The 18,086-nt window shown below is 40.6% G+C and overlaps 1 protein-coding gene across 2 annotated transcripts in view; it reads left to right on the top strand.

Moving 5' to 3' along the window:
* Window positions 1-18,086, top strand: part of UNC5C (unc-5 netrin receptor C) — a 251,049-nt gene that overhangs the window by 155,428 nt on the left and 77,535 nt on the right. For both annotated transcript variants that reach the window (XM_071431659.1, XM_071431660.1), the window contains exon 2: window positions 590-811. In XM_071431659.1, coding sequence (XP_071287760.1) covers window positions 590-811 — 222 coding nt within the window. The remainder of the gene's footprint in view (window positions 1-589; window positions 812-18,086) is intronic.

Below are 18,086 nucleotides of genomic sequence, written 5' to 3'. Positions count from 1 at the left end.
AAGGTTCTACTGACAGAGGAAATAAAGCACAGATTGGCACCTTCATTAGCAGTCTTAGCAGGAGAGTTAGAGTATGAACAAAGAGGTGCAGACAGGACTTGCATTTAGACTTTTGCCCTCAGCAGATTACAAATTGCTCATCTGAAACAAAAGGTACTGTTTCCTATTTGGACCAGCCTCAGCTGGCAGTAGCTATTGCATGCACCTGATTATGCAGTGTGATAAGTCACTATTGAAAATGTGGCCTTGAAGCCTCTGAAAGTTTCTATTATTTCTCTTTATGGTTTTGCAGGCAACTCTACCAAGCACTAACACAAAGCTTTATTGCTGGTATTGTCAATGATGGTAACAAAGGACTGATCCCACACTGTGAATGTGCACAACCCTGTCACATCATAGAGAGGAAAGAATGCTCAGGATGTAAAGAACAGTTTCTTCCAGTCTGGAATCAGCAATGCATCTAAGCCTCAGTTTAGGAATGCTCCTAAGATAACATTTTATTCAAAAACTATTCACCTTTATAATTTTCATGAAGTTTTTGCAAGTATCTGCCAGCTGAATTTTGATTCTTTTTTATTTTCTTTTACAGATGATGACTTTTTTCATGAGCTTCCAGAAACTTTTCCATCCGATCCTCCAGAGCCATTGCCCCACTTCCTCATTGAACCTGAAGAGGCTTACATTGTGAAGAACAAGCCTGTGAATCTGTACTGCAAAGCAAGCCCAGCCACACAAATCTATTTTAAGTGCAACAGTGAGTGGGTTCATCAGAAGGACCATGTGGTGGACGAGAGAGTAGATGAAACCTCTGGTGAGTTTGTGTTATGTTGTGAAGGGATGAGAATGAACACCATTAATATCAAGCCCACTGTTGTAATCTAGCAGCTGTTGCATATGGCAGCTGCTTTCCTTTACTCCTGTTACAGCTGGGAATTCCATACCTGGATTACAAAACGTTCCTGTCATAGCACAGAGGTGGTGCCTGCTTCCAAGTCAGCTGGTGGAACAGGAGTGTAGAGCACCCTGACCAAATCTGAAACTGGAAAACCAGGAAAAACATGCACAAATGAAATGAAATTCCTTTCTTCAGACAGGTCTGCTCCCAGTTCACTTCCCTGGTGTCACAAATTCACAGTGGTTGCCCTGTGATGTTGTCACAGACCGAGAACCACATTCTCCCCAAAGTGTCAAGGAGCAATTGGGTTGTTACTAGAATGATGTTTTCTTGGGGAGATATGAGAAAAAAAAGGAGAAATTTAATCAGTTTTCAGCAAGAAAGAAGGAGAAAGCACGCCTGGGCACACTTTAGAGCACTATTGATCCGGAGCAAGCACCTTGCTGTTATTCATTGCACTGCTCTGCCTGCTCTGTAGAGCCTGTAAGAAGGAGAGCTACGGTATCTTAGCATCCTTCTTCAGTCAATACCAGAAATCCCACTGACATTCAAGGAAGTAAAACAGGATCCTCATAGCACAAAAAAAAAAAAAGGTGGGGGAGGATAGGGTTAAAAACTGAGTAATAAAGCAGTGTTTGGGAAGACTGGTAATCAATAGAGTCTGAGACACAGGGAAGGAGAGAAGCAGGACTTACTGATGTTTTGATGGCCCTGAGAAATAACTGGATACCAAGTGAGAAGGTACTTTCCATTTGGGAATTGCACCACCACTTGGTCTAATTACTTAGAAAAATAACTCCACCAGATGTCTTGGAAGTCTCTTGTGAACCAGGTTTTATTTGTTTCAGCTCATTTATTTGCACAGAGATCAAAAGCATAAGCTTTTCTTGGTACTCTCACTTGAAAAAGGGAAGGTTGGTGTAGGAAGAAAGGCTATAAAAAAAAAATAAAGTCTGTATTAGACTTGGGGCCTGTGTATTCATTTGTAAAAATTGGCTTTTCCACAAGTTGACTGCAGGAGAAACACATAATAAAAAAGAAATCATGTTGCTTAATACATCTTCTGGGTTTTTTATTTCATGGGAGCCCAAGGGATGGGCAAACAGAAGGACAGCTATGACTCTGTTAATTTTTTAAGTTTTCATGAACATCACCATTTAGAAACATGAATGTTTTTCTCTACAGGTGAAATATTCATTCTTTTTTCTCAAAAATCCCATTTTGGGAAAACTTGGCAATGCTATAAAGGAAATTGAATTCTACAAGTGTAAAAGGTAGAAATCTTTGAAAGAGAAGCATCAAAATATTTCAGAGGACAAATATTTTGCATAATAAACAACAGCAATTATATGCAAATGGGAGCCATTATCAATTAAAGATTAATATCATCTACTGGAGTTCAGTGGAGGGAAGAGGGTGTCAGAAGCTGTGCATGTCAGATTATTAGCACAAGAGCCACAAACTTAATCACACTGATAGCTTTTTAAAGTGAAACTGTCATCAAAATCCAAATTTGTCAGTCAGCCTGGTTGTTGCCAGAATATTGGTTAATGCATGTCACAGCTGCAGTGTTTGTGCACCTACCTGTAGGCAGATTTGGAATCTAGGGCTCGTAGTACATAAGTGGTATAGAAGAGGGTAAAGAATTTAATTAAGGTTGTGGTAAAATAGTATTTTCTTTAAGGCAATGGAAGCAATATCCACTGCAGATTAAGCTGCAGAAAAAAATTGCAGGAGATGGTGAGGGTTCATTCCAGCACCCGAAGAAGGAGATAGCAGCTTGGCAGCTTGCACCAGTCAGGCTGGCAAAGCCCTTGGACTCTATCACTTTTGAGACTATTTTGGTTGCTTTTGCTATTTTTGACTATCTAGTGCAGTTGTAACCTAGGGCACAGAAGTAATGACTGAGCTGCCCAGAGGGTGATGTAAGGATCCCTCTAGGTCCAAACCTAGGTGCTGCTGATGCTGCCTCCTGACTTGTGGTTAGAGAGGCAGGAGAAACTGTCCACAAACAAGATTAGGTCTAGACTTCCCATGGGTGACCTGGGGCTCCAAGGCATCTCACTTACACAGTGTTTCTGCAGGGTCAGTCGTGTAATCCCAGCAACTGAAAACTGTGGGCTTCCTTCTTTCCTGGTATTTTACTCCTTCTAAGGAGAAAGATATTCTGCCGCTGAGTTTGAACCAGGCTTTCAATTCTTTAGGCAGACAAGCAAAGCAAAGAAAAATAAGGCAAACAGACAATAAAATATGAGAGGAAAAGAGTAAAGGTCACTTGTGCTTTCTTTTGTAAAGGATGAGTAATCAGGAAAAGTGAACTAAAATACAGGTGTGATGCTAGCAGTACATCACCTTGGAATTGTAAATGATGCATGAAAGAGAGAAATAGGTTTTGATTTGCAAAAGATTATGTGTTCATGGACTTTGAACCTGTGCCCAGGAATGGAATCTATGTAGAGATGATTAACTCTTCTTATAAGGCAAATTTGTTTGTGTCATTGAGAAGACCAGAGAAAACAGCACAGCAATAGCAATGGCACACGAGATGGAATTAGTGCAGCCAAGCTCTCCTTGAAGAGACCTGCTAGATAGAAATGTTATATGTATTAATTTTTAAGAGAGGAAAATAAATATTCATATAATTTTTCTCTGTATTTTTTTCTTTGTGAAGGAGAAAAGGTAAAAAATGAGAGTAATAGTTATATATACTTTGCAGTGTGGGGTTTTTTTAAACAGTGGGTAAAGCATTGCTGTAAAGAACATGCTTGGGAACTCTGTGGGAGTTGTTGCCTTCTGGTTGGACAGGATGAGAACCATAATAGTGGCAGGGTGTTCTAGTACCACTTAATTAAATTAGCCTGAAGAGAGAGCCTTGCAAATATTTCATACTGATTGAGTCTGAGAAACCTGAGGCTTTACACAGAAGATCATTACATTCTGTTTTTAAATCCTCAGAATCACTGGAATTTTTCTTCTTTATGGAAAAAGCTGAGCGTTTTCATGAAGAGGTCAAAAGAGTGCTTTGGAAATGTCCAGTGTACATTTTGGCTCTTTCATTTCCTATGTATATGAAATACAGGACAGGGCATTGTCTTTTTTATGCCTTTATGTCTCTGGAATATTTTCCCATTAATGCAGAAAGAAAAAAGAGCACCGGTTTTAAAAAACAGAGATGAGAGTTCTTTTGAGGGAACACATTTGATTTTATGGCTGACTGTCATCAAATATAACAGCAACAAAAATAAAAGGAGCCCTGTAGAACTGATGCTTTTGGGGGCAAGAAAATTCCATTGTTACAGGGCAGGAAGTTCAATAGCATCAATAATTGTTAGAGCAGTTTGTGCACATTTTAAAAATTACTGTACCTCTGAAAATGACTATGGAAAAGATTTTCTTGCACTGAGGATGGAAAAACACTGAACCAGCTTGTTCAGAGAGGTGATGGATGCCTCATCCCCGGAAACATTCATGGCTGGGCTGGATGGGGCTCTGAGCAACCTGATTTAGTTGAAGATGTCCCTGCTCATTGTAGGGAAATTGAGTAGATGACCTTAAAGCTCCCTTTGAACCCTCACTATTCTGCAATTCTGTGATTTTTATTTTGTATGTGTGCTTTTATGGAGAAATATTTTCCAAGACACACAGACCAGTTTTGCAGTGGTGGGAGAACTGTGAATGTATAGAAAATCAGTGTCTTGCACCTCTTTCATTTTTCCAGAGGGATGAAATGCTGCTATATCAAACCCCACATTCCAGTGATGCACAAGAGAAAAGCAGAAAAAAATCTGGGGCTTTTTTTCCCATCTTTCTAGTTTGGATATGCATTGGAACACTTTCTCTGTGACTATTAAAGTGAAATGGTCTATAAACCCTCTCTTGCCCTCTGCAATGCCAGGGACATGTTCTTCTCTCTCCTTCAAGCAAGGAGAAAACATTTGTGATGCTTTAAGTGCTAATTAAATAGACATATTGGGCAATTCACCCAGCATTATTGTTTGCCTACACTGTCTGTCTTCTTTTCCTGGGATGCAGAGGGAGAGGAGGTCTTGGGGACTTTGCTGATGACCCCTTCCTTTTGTCTGATTAAGAGAGTTTATCAAACTGCACTTGGAGTGGACAAATATGCACTTCTTTTCAGAGAGAAAGCTGACTTCTTTTTTTTCAGTTTCTTTACGTAGCCTCCACTGAAATTCCAATTCTTACCTCCCACCATTACCTTTCCCAATTAGTCAAGTATTTTTGGATGACTTGCAGATCCAATGAAAGGAGACCAAGCTTTTGACATAGGGTCAGCATTGATCTGGCAAATAGGAGTTTGTTAACTTAAGCAATGGGTTTGGCAGCCTGTTGAGGGAGTAGATACCCAGCTAGCCAAGTCTTTAATAGATCACCCTCTCAACAGAAAGATCAAGGATTGACATCTGCCCTTTTGCCTTTAAAACAGCTCTTACAAGATCTTGCAGCCAAGAGAGCAGTGGGGAAGCCTTCACAGTCACTGTGTTCTTCTGGCACCATGTAGAGAGGAAGGAAAATCACTTCCAGCACAGAATGCTCTGTTGCTTCATCTTCCTCTCTGTGTGTACATCTCATGAAAGCCATTTATTTTGGTGTTTGTCACACCACATATTAGAAGGCTACATTGTGCTAATGGCAAAAATCATTGTTTAAGCTGGGACTTCTGATTATACAGCAAAGGTCATCATAGAACCTCTCATTTTGAGAAGTTGCATTCATTTATCGTAGTATTTTTTATAAAAAGGAAAAGCCATTATTTCTTAGTATTGCATGTCTTTGAGTAACAATGTTGAAGAACTTGATTTGGCAGCCCAAATACAAAATTCCAGTGCCCCCAGTCCCCAGGTAAGCAGAGCTCAGGGAGAGGTGTAGAGGGATAATATTCTACTCATTTCTTTTACCTCTAGATCTTCCTTTCCTTACAGCTATTTTCTTTCTCTGCATACACATCTTTTTTGCCTAATCTCTTTTTTGCATCTTGACATGCTGTGGCCTCCTAATTTTCTGTGGTATTTCTGAAGAATCCAAAGGGTAAGGAAAAAGCTATTTTTCTGAGCAAATGTGGCCAGTCTCCCTATTCACTTCACTAAATATATAGTCAATGCTGAATGCTGCAGTTAGACTTAGCCTGCAATATTTTGATTCTCTGGGGTAGAATACCTTGGGGTTATGTTAGTAAGGGTAGGCACACATCATAAATAAGGATTGCTTTCATTCCACCATTGTCAGAAGTCATTTTATTTTCCATTTATCATTGGATCAAATCCATTACAGACATCAAGCACCCATATAAAAAATAATTATTTCTCAGCAACATATTGCCAAGTTTTAGCTCTGCTCCTTCATACTCTGCCCTAATCCAGTTCATTTCAAGGAAATTTAAAAATGTGTCAGTGTATGTCTTCCCAAATATTCCTGTTAATAGTTTTAGGATGTGAGTTAGAGCTTATACTATAATCTGTTTTCTTTCATAATTTGAAGTCTGTTCCTTCTCAGGAAAGTTGCTGCAAGTGAAACATGCTTATGTATGTATGGTCTGAAAGACTGCAGGTGGTGCAGAAAGAAGCACATAACTCAGTTTCTCCAAAGATCTGGAACTCTCTGGGGAAATACAGGTTCTTTACTTCCATAAAACATATCAAGAAATGGATGGGGTTTTTTCCTACTTGAAATTTAAGTTGCAGACATTTTTTGCTGTCACTTGGGCCATCTCCTTTCTGCCTTTCACTCCCTGTGGCCCGACAGGCAGCTCTCCTGGGCTAGAGGAGCCCTGTGCCCATCAATGCTGCAAGAGAAGCTTTCTCTTCTTAAAGGTTGCATCTTCAAAATCAGCTGCTGGGAACGTGTTTTCCTCTCACCCAGATCAAGGGAATACCCCACAACAAAGCTGCTGCAGACAGTGTTTTCAAGCAGACAAAGTCTGCACTTTTATCTTGAGCAATTAGTACATTTGGGTAGAAAAATGGGTATTTTGGATGCTTCAGAAGAAACAGAGAGGCAGAGAGCCACCACTTTCTAGGATACGCATTTAAAATAGCGGGGGTTTGTGTTGAAGTGAGTGAAGAAATTGCTAAGGTCAGGACATACCTGAAGAAGGGAAATAAACTTTTGTAAACAGAATAAGACCACTGGACCAGATATTTGCTTCTGGCAGCAAATCTCATGGGCAATAACAAGACTCTCCCTAAACCCAGGGAGATTATGTTTTTGTTTAGAGGCCTGCAAAAGACTTGAGGATTTTTGAGTTAAACTCAACTGAGTATAGGATTCACTTACAGTATGTGCATTAACATACCAATAATTTCTTATTTAATCAAACTATTATATGTGGGGGCTTTGTCCCTCTAAGTCTTTGTGGAAGGCTGCTCCAGCTCTTAGACCAAGACATCTTTTTTTTTGTGTTCATAGCCATTGGGACCTGCCTGTCCTTCTGCTACTTCTGTCCTTTCCAGCAGCTTTTTCCCTGTGTGCCCAGCCCCCTTTGCAGGCAGCAGCAGTGGACATCACAAACCTTCTGCCCTCCTGTTGCTAAGCTGACTGGGGCAGCTCTGTCCTTCAGGTTACTCAGGCATGCTAATAAGGGGCCCAGGGAGAGCTACTCCTCCTGCAGGTTAATCCCTCTCATGCTCCTCCTCTGAGTAATGATGAGCCCATGGGAAGGGTCATTTGCCCATTCCACATTTTCTGTATATTCATCATGTATCTGTGCAAATCACTCAGTGTCTCTGTGATTTACCTCTGCAAAGTGCTTTGGGACCAAAAGATAAAAGCTTTAGGATATTTATTTCTTATTGCAGCATTAACTTCCTATCTGCAGCTGTTGCCTAATTGTCCTGGAGGTTTCCTGTGGGCTTCTAGAAAAATAAATCTGAGACAGGAAATAAAGTTATTTAAAATAATTAGAAGAGGAATATGGATGCCTCTTACATTCATATAAAGCATTTGAGGACATCCCCCTGAATATTTCCGTCCTACATCTTCTCTCTTCCAAGTTTTTCCTTCATTAAACCCTCCGTTACACATTCATAATCCCATTAATTCCCCAAGAGACATCTTATGACATCAGTCCACCCACCACAGCTTCAGACTAGCCACAACTTTGCACAGCAGTGCTTCCTATTTCCATCCCTGTCCTCCAGCTCTTTTTGAGCCCTTTGTGTGGGATCTGGAGCCCTGTGGCGAGGGTGGTCTGATGCCTGAAAGGCTCATAAATGTGTTCTTGATTTGGAATTGAGTCCCAAAGCCCAGTCTCCATCTTGCACCCACCAGCCTAAATGGAAAACAGCTGTTTCTTAGATACAGTAGTGGCAAAAAAGAAGAACATGGTGGAAAAGAGGAGCAGAGACAAGGTCTTGTGTGCTGCCAAGCAGAAGTGCTGCAGTCAGTAGCAGATGGAACAGGAACACTTGCATCCTCTAAGTGTAGTTTTTTCAGTTAATTAAATAGGAGAATGAGTAGGACTAGTAGAGCTGTAGTTCTTTCACAAAAATACCTGGAAATACTCAGGGAAATGGAAAGTCAAAATTATACCTGACTTTTACGTCTATGCAAACAAGTTACAGTCTGATGCAGCCAGATGATCTGGCTGTAGTCTAACACTCTTTAGAGACATTGGGGTCTTAATGACTGTGCTAAACATTTAAGTGTTTTGCAGACTCCCTTGATGTCTATCTAGGCTTGTGTCTCAGTTACCTGAGCGGTATCTTCCATGGTTTCCTCTATCAGCTCATTAGGCAGAGAAATCATCAGCTGAAGAATTCCTATTCCTTAAAACTACATTGGAGAAATCCTTCTCTTTTTAAACTTCTTTAATTTTTTATTTTTTTTTAGGAAAAAATAAAAGCATTTGTATGGAGCAAAGCTTTGCACATAGATCAGATTTAGCGAGGCTTTTTTTGCTCTGCAGGTAGGGTGCCAAATCATCGCTAATGTTATGAAGGGAAGGAGAGGTGCCTGTCACATGCAGCTCTGACCCACACAGGATCTAATTTTGTGCTGCCTTTGCAGGTTCACTGTCTCTATTCATTTTGTCATTCCCTTGCATTCCCAATTTGTACATAAATGAGCAGCATGATGTGGTAAGGACCAGCAGAGCTGCCATTCACCTGCAAGGTTACGTACAGTTCTTTCTCTGGTTTTGTTGGAATGCCTTTCACAATTCCTCATAACTTCTCATCCTCTTCATATTTTGATTGTAAGAGTAGAAAGTGAGTCTTTTGTCAGACACTTCTGTGTCTTCTATTCCCTGAATACAAATCTTTAGACCCTTGCAGCCTGTTCTATTTTTTGCTCCCAGGTTTTGATTCAGAGAGGATCTTGGTTGGTTGAATGCAGTTTTTGGGTTCCCAGTGACTTGTATAATTATGTTTTTGTAATGAATGCTGATGCTGCACCTGGGTTGGTTGCTGCACCCTCCTGTGAGGAGGAGTAAGGACTGCCATCCCTGAGGAACAGCAGTGCCTGGAAGTAGATCAGGTTTGCTTTGGGGAATTAGGCTGAGTGCTTTTGGTTTTCAACTAAGGTGGAAACCAATATTGGAATTCAGAGCGGTGGGGAACCTAGGAAAAAAAGAGTAAAAGAAGGCATTTAGACCTACAGGGATACTTTGATGGCATTTGCTTACATAATTTAAAAGGTCTTTTTTTCATGTCAAAGTCACACAGATCTGCAGAGGAACTTGCTTACATCCCTGGTGCCTCCCGTAGCTGGCGAGTATCATGAACTGTGCTGTACCCAGCTGTACACACCAAAGGACTTCCGTGACCACCAGGCTGCCTTTTTGCATGCCTTCCTGCTATCATTCCTTTGTTCACTACAAACTAAGAAAAACCTCCTGGTGTTCAGGAGCTGGTGTTTTAACTGCTGCCCTGGCACAACTCTGAAAACATGCTGGGGGGGGCACAGACAGTAAATTCCCAGAGCTTCCTCTCTGTCTGGAGAAAGTCACTTCACTTGACAGCACAGTGGACAAAGCTGCTTTGAAAGCAGCTGCTAGCCTTTTTCTTCTTTTCTTTTTAGTTTTCTTTTTTTTTTTTTTTTCAACATACCCAGGTCAGCTGTGAAATGCCATCCCCAGCATGCAGAACAATGGCAAAAAATGATGGGGGTCTTAAACTTCTTCCCCAACCTGCTGTTCCTGCACATTGCAGAATAAAAAAATAGGAAAACAACTGCTGAGGAGGCTCCCGAGTGACCCCTTGTGTCACATTGAGACTGTCCTTGTTCCCACAATAGCTGCACCAGCCACTGAACTGTGTCATCACATCAAGTTCACAGAAATAAGGCATTTTCATGTTGTCTCTGCTTCTCAAAGCCATGCAGAGAGGATGGGGTATATACATACATGTCCAGATACATATTTTAAATCTGTAACACGTACAAGTTGGTAAGTCAGTAAAATAAACAACTTGATCTCTATTTTTATGTATAAATTTACACACAAGCCCATTGATTGTTCATTTTCCTGCCCCCCCCCTTCACTATGCAAAGGAATGTAAATATGCTGTTCAAAATTCAGATGTTCTCATTTGGCTTCCCAGATGTTTGAAGTTTCAATAGATTTCTTTTTTGTTGTTGTTGTTTTTTCATAATTTCTTCTGCTTCATCTTGTGAAGTGCTAAACCATTATTTCTTTGTGCCTGCACATTGAGATTCATCTGTAGGCTCTAAACTGCCTCAAAAGTGCTTCAATTTTGCATGAGCACTAAGCTGGGGACTGGGAAGCATTACCCACTGCTGAAGGCCCAGATCATTAAAAAGAGCATGTAAATCCTCTGAACCAGAAATGAAAAGTGCACAGATCTTCTTTGTGAAGTCTCAACTGCTGCTTTAAGTAAAACATGAACCATTGGCATGTTTTTTCCTGGCCCTTGAAAAAAACTAAACCAACATTTTTTCTCAGCTGCATGTTCCTCAATCAAAAGAAGGGAAGACTGGGCTGTGACCCAAGAGCTGGAGCTGGTCAGAGCTCATACTCCTGCTTTTTTCTCTGTGGACAACCTGTGTTCTTTCCACCCCCTGTAAGTAGCACCAGCCAGGCAAGGGAATGACACCTGGGGTTTCTTAGTGTCAGGATAACTTTTGGGTCAAGATGCTTCAATTCACAATTGTTTCTACTCTTAGACTTCAGCCTCTGTGAGTTCAGAAATTATGATGCCCATTGTTAAATGTAAATATATATTTATAGGGAGTTTTTTTGCTGTACCAGAGCTTAATGCTTTTGTTCCAGGAAAAAGGAAAAAAAAATGTGGCAACTATAGGCACATATTGTTGTATGTGGAAGAGAGCAATGAATTTTGAAGCAATTTGTACATATTTGCAAAAGCTGCTGTCAACCAGAAAATAGCCTTCATTAAGAAACAAAGGGGGAGGTGTTTTTCTTTTATTTCTGAATAGTTTGTAGGCTGAGAACAAGCAATCCAATGCTGTTCCAAGGTATGAAACAGCAGTAGTTCAAGGGTGATGTAAAGCAATCAGCTGCTGAGATTGGCCAGGGGAGGAGATAGCAGAGGGGCTATTTCACCTTCCCAAGGGGACAAACCACAGGGCTGTACTGGCCACCCCCACCTTGCTGGCAGGGACCAGGGCATGTGGCTTGTTTTCCACCAGCATCCAAGAACTCTGTTTTGAAATCTCCCCTGCATCTTACACAACTTGGTCCTTCAGTTGTTAATGGGAAAAGAACAAAACCACCTTGTTTTCACTGAAAGAAAACAAAACCTAAACAGAATACATGTTCTTTAATTCAAATTCAAAGTAAAATCCCTCTGAAGACAGCCCTTTGTAATTTTTGTGTAAGTCAGTCAGTTAAAAAACAGGGGAGCTGGGATTTTAGTTTAACTCAATACCATTAGGTGGTAATTAGATAACATAGGTAGGGGATGCAAGCCAGTGCAAACCTGACATTGATTTTAGAGCAATCTTGACTTTATTACACTGTTGCCTTCACCTGTGTTAATTTGAGTTCAGAATGTATCTGTTTCCTAAAGAGAAAGTTACGAAGAGACCAAAAATAGCTGGAAGATTTTAATTTAAATATTTAAGCTAATATTTGTGGAAAATTGTTTGTGATCTTCACACAGTTACTTCATATTGCCAGCCAGCCTCAATTTGTGTAAAAGCAGTGTATTGAGACAATACAGGTGTAGGCAGTCACAGTGTGAAGGATTACTGGGTGTAAAAGCTGTTTACTCTTTTAAACTATCTCTGGATATCTATCTGTCTGTTAAGATTGCAGGTACTCTATATAGAAAATAAGCTATAGGCAAAGTGTGCCATTCTGCAATCATCTCAGTCCCATTATGGTGCACAGAATACATTTTTCTCAGCAAGAACTTTAATATTTGAAGCTGTTCTTGTGCACAGCCTATTTATTCATTTTTAAACATCAAATTCTATAGCTTAAGTACTCTGATATATTCTAGTGGAATAACTCTCTGACTGTAAGGAATCCATCTCTGCAAGAGGGTAAATAAATTTAAATTCCTGCATAGCACTGATTTTTTATTTTTTTACCTTTGTGAAAAATTTACTTCACCAAGTAAAGCAAGCAGACACAGGTTGTTGATAGCACCTGTGATGAACAATTAAATAAATTGGACGGGTCATTCCAGGCTATCCATAGGTAAAAAGATCATAATTCTTGACTTTGGTCACTTATATTTTGCCATTAAAGGTAAAAGGACAAAAGATTGCATAAAAAGAAATCAATCTGTTTCCCTTTTATTAAATCTGTTTACAGTCATACCACTTTGACTTATGGTCTTGGCCACTTTCCTGAAGCAAAACTATGCTACTGTTTTAAGTGGTTCTTTTGTGAGACTTTGTTAGAACTCTTAAGTCAGATGAGGAATATGAGGAACATAATTTGAGTCTATACCAGCATGAGTGTTTCATAGGTGTGCAGAGGAATGCCCTACCCCAGAGCTGGTCTGCTGCTGGCTCCACAAAGCCTCTTTACATCAATCAGAAACTGTCCCTGCCCTCTGTATCCCCTCCAAGCAGTGGGAAGGGACATTTGGGGTCTCACCCACTTGGGGGAACCTGGGCCTGTCTAAGCAGGGAGAGAACCACCAGCACAAAAGATCAGGTTTGTGAGGATGGTCTGAGAACTGACTTTGCAAAATTGAATGTATAAAGGATTGCAAGTTACCTTTGTGAAAATGGGCTGTATTTCCATACTTATTGGCAGTGGCTGTGATATACCTGCCATCTATATGCAGGTATTACTGCAATGTCTTTTTCCAGACCAGTAGGTCATGAAGTTCCATCTCCTTGAGAAATGTGTTCTTTGGCGTATGTGATTACTAATTAATGAAATACCTTTTGGGCAAATGAAAGCACAGAAGCACAGAAACTCTTTGAACTACTTACAGAGAAAATAAACAAAGTATCCATGCAGTTTCTTAGAGTTTTTGTAAGTGCAGTTTAGCCTTGCGACTAAATAGCTCCTGTTTACTGTTCTGCCAGAGGGTTCCAACGCATACCAGTGTAGCACTTTCACCAAAATTGCTCTATCGATGTCCTGAGGAGTATTTTCACAGGTCTTGGGTATTAATATCAAATGCTGAACAGTTATGGCAGCCAAAATATATCAAAACAGTCTCTTGGCAGAATGATGCCTAGTGAGGTGTAGATATTAACTCTGTGACCTAGACTGACTCCAGGCTGAATAATTACATTTGATTAATTGATCATAATTTTCTGGTTTCTGATGGTTTTGGTGATCATTTATTGTCTTGTTGCAGTCTTATATGATCATAGAACCTTGGGGCCTTTTTTGTTTCCCTAGAAAGAAATGCATCTCATCAGCAAATCTGTTTCTTTTAAAATCATTGGGAAATTTGCCAATTACTTCAGTGGATGCAATATGGAAGCCAAGAGTCATAACTGTAGTTATCAATAATCCGCCATAATATCTACAATTACATTGCATTTGCATGCATTAAAAAAGATAACATTTGTGCCTCTAAAGACTAGATAATCTACCTCACAGTTTGTATAGCCAGCTAAGTTAAGCACTTGGGGACCATGTGTATGGAGTGTGTCTTTGCTTTATTGTGTTTCTAGGATACAGTTATAATAAAAGACCATGCATACAAGGAATGATTCTCTCTTCACACTTCCTTTTGATCCATGAGGGACATTAACTTAGATTTTGATATACACCATGAACTACTGCCTCTCCCTTCTTAGCAGTAGGAAGACTGAGAAAGATTCCTTCCACCCTCTGCCTTTCTCTGCCCATTAATCCCTCATAGCCTGCAAATACAGAAATAAGTAAGGTTCTGGTTCCTTCCTACCCCTTTTTAGAGAACAAGTTGTATTAGTCCCAGAAATACATTTATTTTATTGAAAAAGCTGTGCTAGTGAGTAGGCAAAAATTGTGACATATAGACAACTTCTTAATTCACTGGACTGGGACATAATTGCAGAACAGTTATGACAAATGTCACGAGCCTTCTTCATTGCTATCCTCCACCCTGAACCAGACCGAAAACTACTAGGACAAAAGAATATCTTAGTCTGGTTGTCAGCTGGTGACTGAGCCACACCCAGCCACTCACTCCCACGGTGGGATGAGGCTGAGAATCCAGCAGGTAGAAGTGAGAAAACTCATGGGCTGAGATAAAGGCAGTTTAATAGGTAAACTGTGCAAGCAAAGCAAAGCAAAGCATTAATTTAACACTTGGTAGGCAGGCAGCTGTTCCCAGGAAAGCATGGCTCCATCACAGGTGACTTTGCAGGACAAATACCACCACTCTGAACATCTTCCTTATTCTTCTCTCAGCTTTATATGCTGAGCATGTCAGGGATATCCCTTTGGTCAGGTCTTTGTGGATTTATAAAAGGAACCTGTCAAGCATTCTAGCTGCCCACATTGCTGTTATTTCCCTTCAACTCTGTCTGTTATGACATTGCTCGTGATAGAATATCCTGACTTCTTGTGGGTTATTCCACCATCTAAGTGATTATTATGTAATTCTGGAAATGTGCAGCTTACTCAAGTGTTCAAAAAAACCCCCACATTTATGTTGTGTATCTTCACCTGCTATATAGCTTAGCTGTATAAAGAACTAGACTGAAAAATTCAATATATTTCTAAAGAAGACGATCAGGTAGAGGATTTACCCTTCTGTGAGAAGATGACATTTTTTTACTTAGTGCAGTGACAAAGGCCAGTACCAGCTAGGTATATGATGCATTAATTATTGCTAATCTCTTAGTCTGTCTTGAGTGTATTTGGACAAAACACATGGGCTCATTTTACAAAGCAACTTCTAATTTTGCTCTCAGAGATTGTGCACTCACTTATAATCAAGCAATTTGATAAACAGTTGCCAGTTTATCAGAGGTGCAGCATGCCACATTGTCTGGAAATATTGAGACATAGGTTTTTCTTTTTTTTTTTTTTCTCCTTTTCCCTTTTTTTTTTCTTTCCTCTAGCTAATGTCCTTTAGTGTAGAAGCAGAAGCAGGTCCAACAGAGATAAGATGAAGATCTCTGTTTGAAGTCATCATGCAAGGGTTTTCCTGCGCTTGGTGCCCATGGGAGATGGATAAGCAATACACTCCTGAATGAAAGCAGACAGAGTATGCCAGCTCCTCTGTGAAATCTAATGTACAGCAGTGTGTCAACTGGTAACAAGGCAGTTGCTATCTGAGATATCTCAGCAAATTGCAGTGTTTGCAATATGGCCTAGAAGGGGATTTTCTGTTTGGGGTGATGTTAGAGGGTGCTAGAAGAAGGAATAAGATTGTAGAGTTGATACAACAAGGGAAATATGTCCCCCTTTGTGCTGCCCCAGGGTCTAAGGCTGGGTGTGATTCAGCTGGTGAGGGTTTTCTCCTAAATCAGTGTTGCTGTTTGTGCAATAAGGCACCAGTGGGTTGTGCTGGGAAGCAGTGGTGGAATCAAATCTCCGAGTTCTGGCCATGGGTCCTTATATCCCAGATAATCTTGTGGCACCACCAACTGGTTTTGTACATTTGAACTCTAGGAACCATAGTTTACCTTAGAGATCAAGACACAGTGATGTTTTTTGCTTGTAAGCAGAAAGAGGTAGAATTTATTTGCTATGGAAAGAAGGTGTGCATCTCCTTGGTCATGGCACAACTGTTGATGCTACTTAAAAACCAAATCATTTTGAATAATCTGAACCTGTCAGTACTTCTCAGCCATCCCAAAAGGCATTACCAGGAGTAGCTTGTTATTTTGAATTAGAAAGCATCTCAGGGGGTCTGAGATGAAAAGTTCTGCTGGTGCATTCATAAGGAGCAGCTATTTGTAATATAGTTTTGTATCTTCCACAGATGATCAGAAAACAGCATTTGTGTCCTGAATGTTAAAGCTATTTCATAATCATTATTAACCAGTATGGTCATTATGAGCATGCTTGTTTTGGCCCTTGGGTAACAAAGTTCACTGCTCCATCAAGCTCTGTCATAATCAGCATTATTATAAAAACATAATATTGTAACCTTCAAAAGCTCCCTGGGCTAGTACAGTAAAAACTGGGGGAACGAGCTGAATCTTTAGGCTAGCAGCAGTTGCACTGGGAAAATATAACATTTTTAATGGATGTAAGGTACATGCTCCTCCCCACCCTCTTCATGCTCTTCTCACCAGGACAAAAGCTACCCCTCAGACCCCTCTTGGAGCCTAATTAGCTCATCAAAGCAAAATAAGTTTATAACACAGTATTCACTGCATATCAAATTCCCATGCACTGCTTTGATTTCCATTCTTTGGAGTGCTGTTACCATATTTTGAGTATTTTATTTCAAAGAGAAGAGCTATCAAGTGTTTCCCCCAAAGAAGCTGATTATTCAATGGCTAAAGATGTCAAGGATAATGAAATAAAAAGGGAGCTGGGCTGTGATAGTCTCTAGCAGGAAAATGCATCTCATTAGAAAGCATTCCCACCAGAGGAGTCTGTGGTGTTACATGCCTTAATTCCTTTCTGCTGCTAGGTTGTTGCCCAAGTTTGGGATGCAGGCAGCATGCAGCCACAGTGGCAGTGCACAACTGTGTGCAAACAGTAATTAATCACTGGCTCCCTGAATGGAGCCTCTGTGAGGCTGGAGGCAAATCAAAGGGCTGGCCTGCTTTCCAGAGCTTGAGGAACACGCCATGCTGTACAACTGGGAACATTCACCTTATGAATATCCCCTTGTAAGCCCTGTGGCAGGAGGCTGAGGGGAGCTGGCCTCCACAGGCTCAAGTCTGTGCTCAGCAGAAGGATCTGCCCTTTGGTGTTTGGTGATGGGGACAAACTGTGCATGCTCTGATCCAAGGATAATTCAGTTCAGTTTCCTGGCAATTCCAGAAAGAAAAAGAAAATCAATCTCACTACACAAAATATTTGTATATGAATTTATATATTCAAGGCTGTTTGCAAGAGTGCATCTTTGAAATGGCCACGGTGTTCTCTACAGGCAGATATGCATTAGAAATTTGTCAATACTTTGGCATCATCAGCAAAGAGCAAATATGCTGAGAAAAGGTGTAAACACTTTCTCCCACCCCCACCCAGTAATTAAGAGCCTTTAGACCAGGGAGTGCATTTTGAAGCAGAGAAGGGAGTTGTGTCAGTGTGAAACACAGTGGTTGTCATTAGAAGATCCACACATTTTGCAGTGATGCTCACAGTAGTGTCTGAGACACCGCAAAATTTCCTTGCACTTAGAAGAAGCAACAAGTCTTCCCCAGAGAGAGCACTGTGTGGGAAATGTGGGCAAATCTCGGTCTGCTTGGAAGGATGGCAAGTGGGTCACTGTCCTCGTGGGTGCAGCTTTGGGTTTGGGGGAGGGTTGTGCTGAGATGGGTTATGGAGGGCAGGGCCAGAGAGACTGCCAGGCACTGAATTGTGTTTCACTGTTATAAAATCCCTTTAAAAATACCCCAATATCTGCAGCATATGTGACAGTAGAAGTGCCCTAATAAGGCACTACTTGCCTGAAGTATAAGGCAATAAGCTTGCAATAAGCATACTGCAGCACATATGCTCATCATTATGAAGTATCAGGACATTTTCTGCCATCCTAAAATCCATTTTCGTGGCAGCTCAGTGTCACAGTGAACAGGACTTGTCCCTGTGTTGTGTCCGTCTAGCAAAAAGAGATGAAGTACAAAAGGGCTAAGGAAGTCATATAAATTGAATGATTATGTGGTTTTA

The sequence above is a fragment of the Agelaius tricolor genome, unplaced genomic scaffold, assembly GCF_023055355.1.
Source record: "Agelaius tricolor isolate 1412-34295 unplaced genomic scaffold, bAgeTri1.0.p SCAF_8, whole genome shotgun sequence".
In the NCBI taxonomy this organism is placed as follows: Eukaryota; Metazoa; Chordata; class Aves; order Passeriformes; family Icteridae; genus Agelaius; species Agelaius tricolor.
This window is presented reverse-complemented; position numbering and strand designations above follow the sequence as displayed.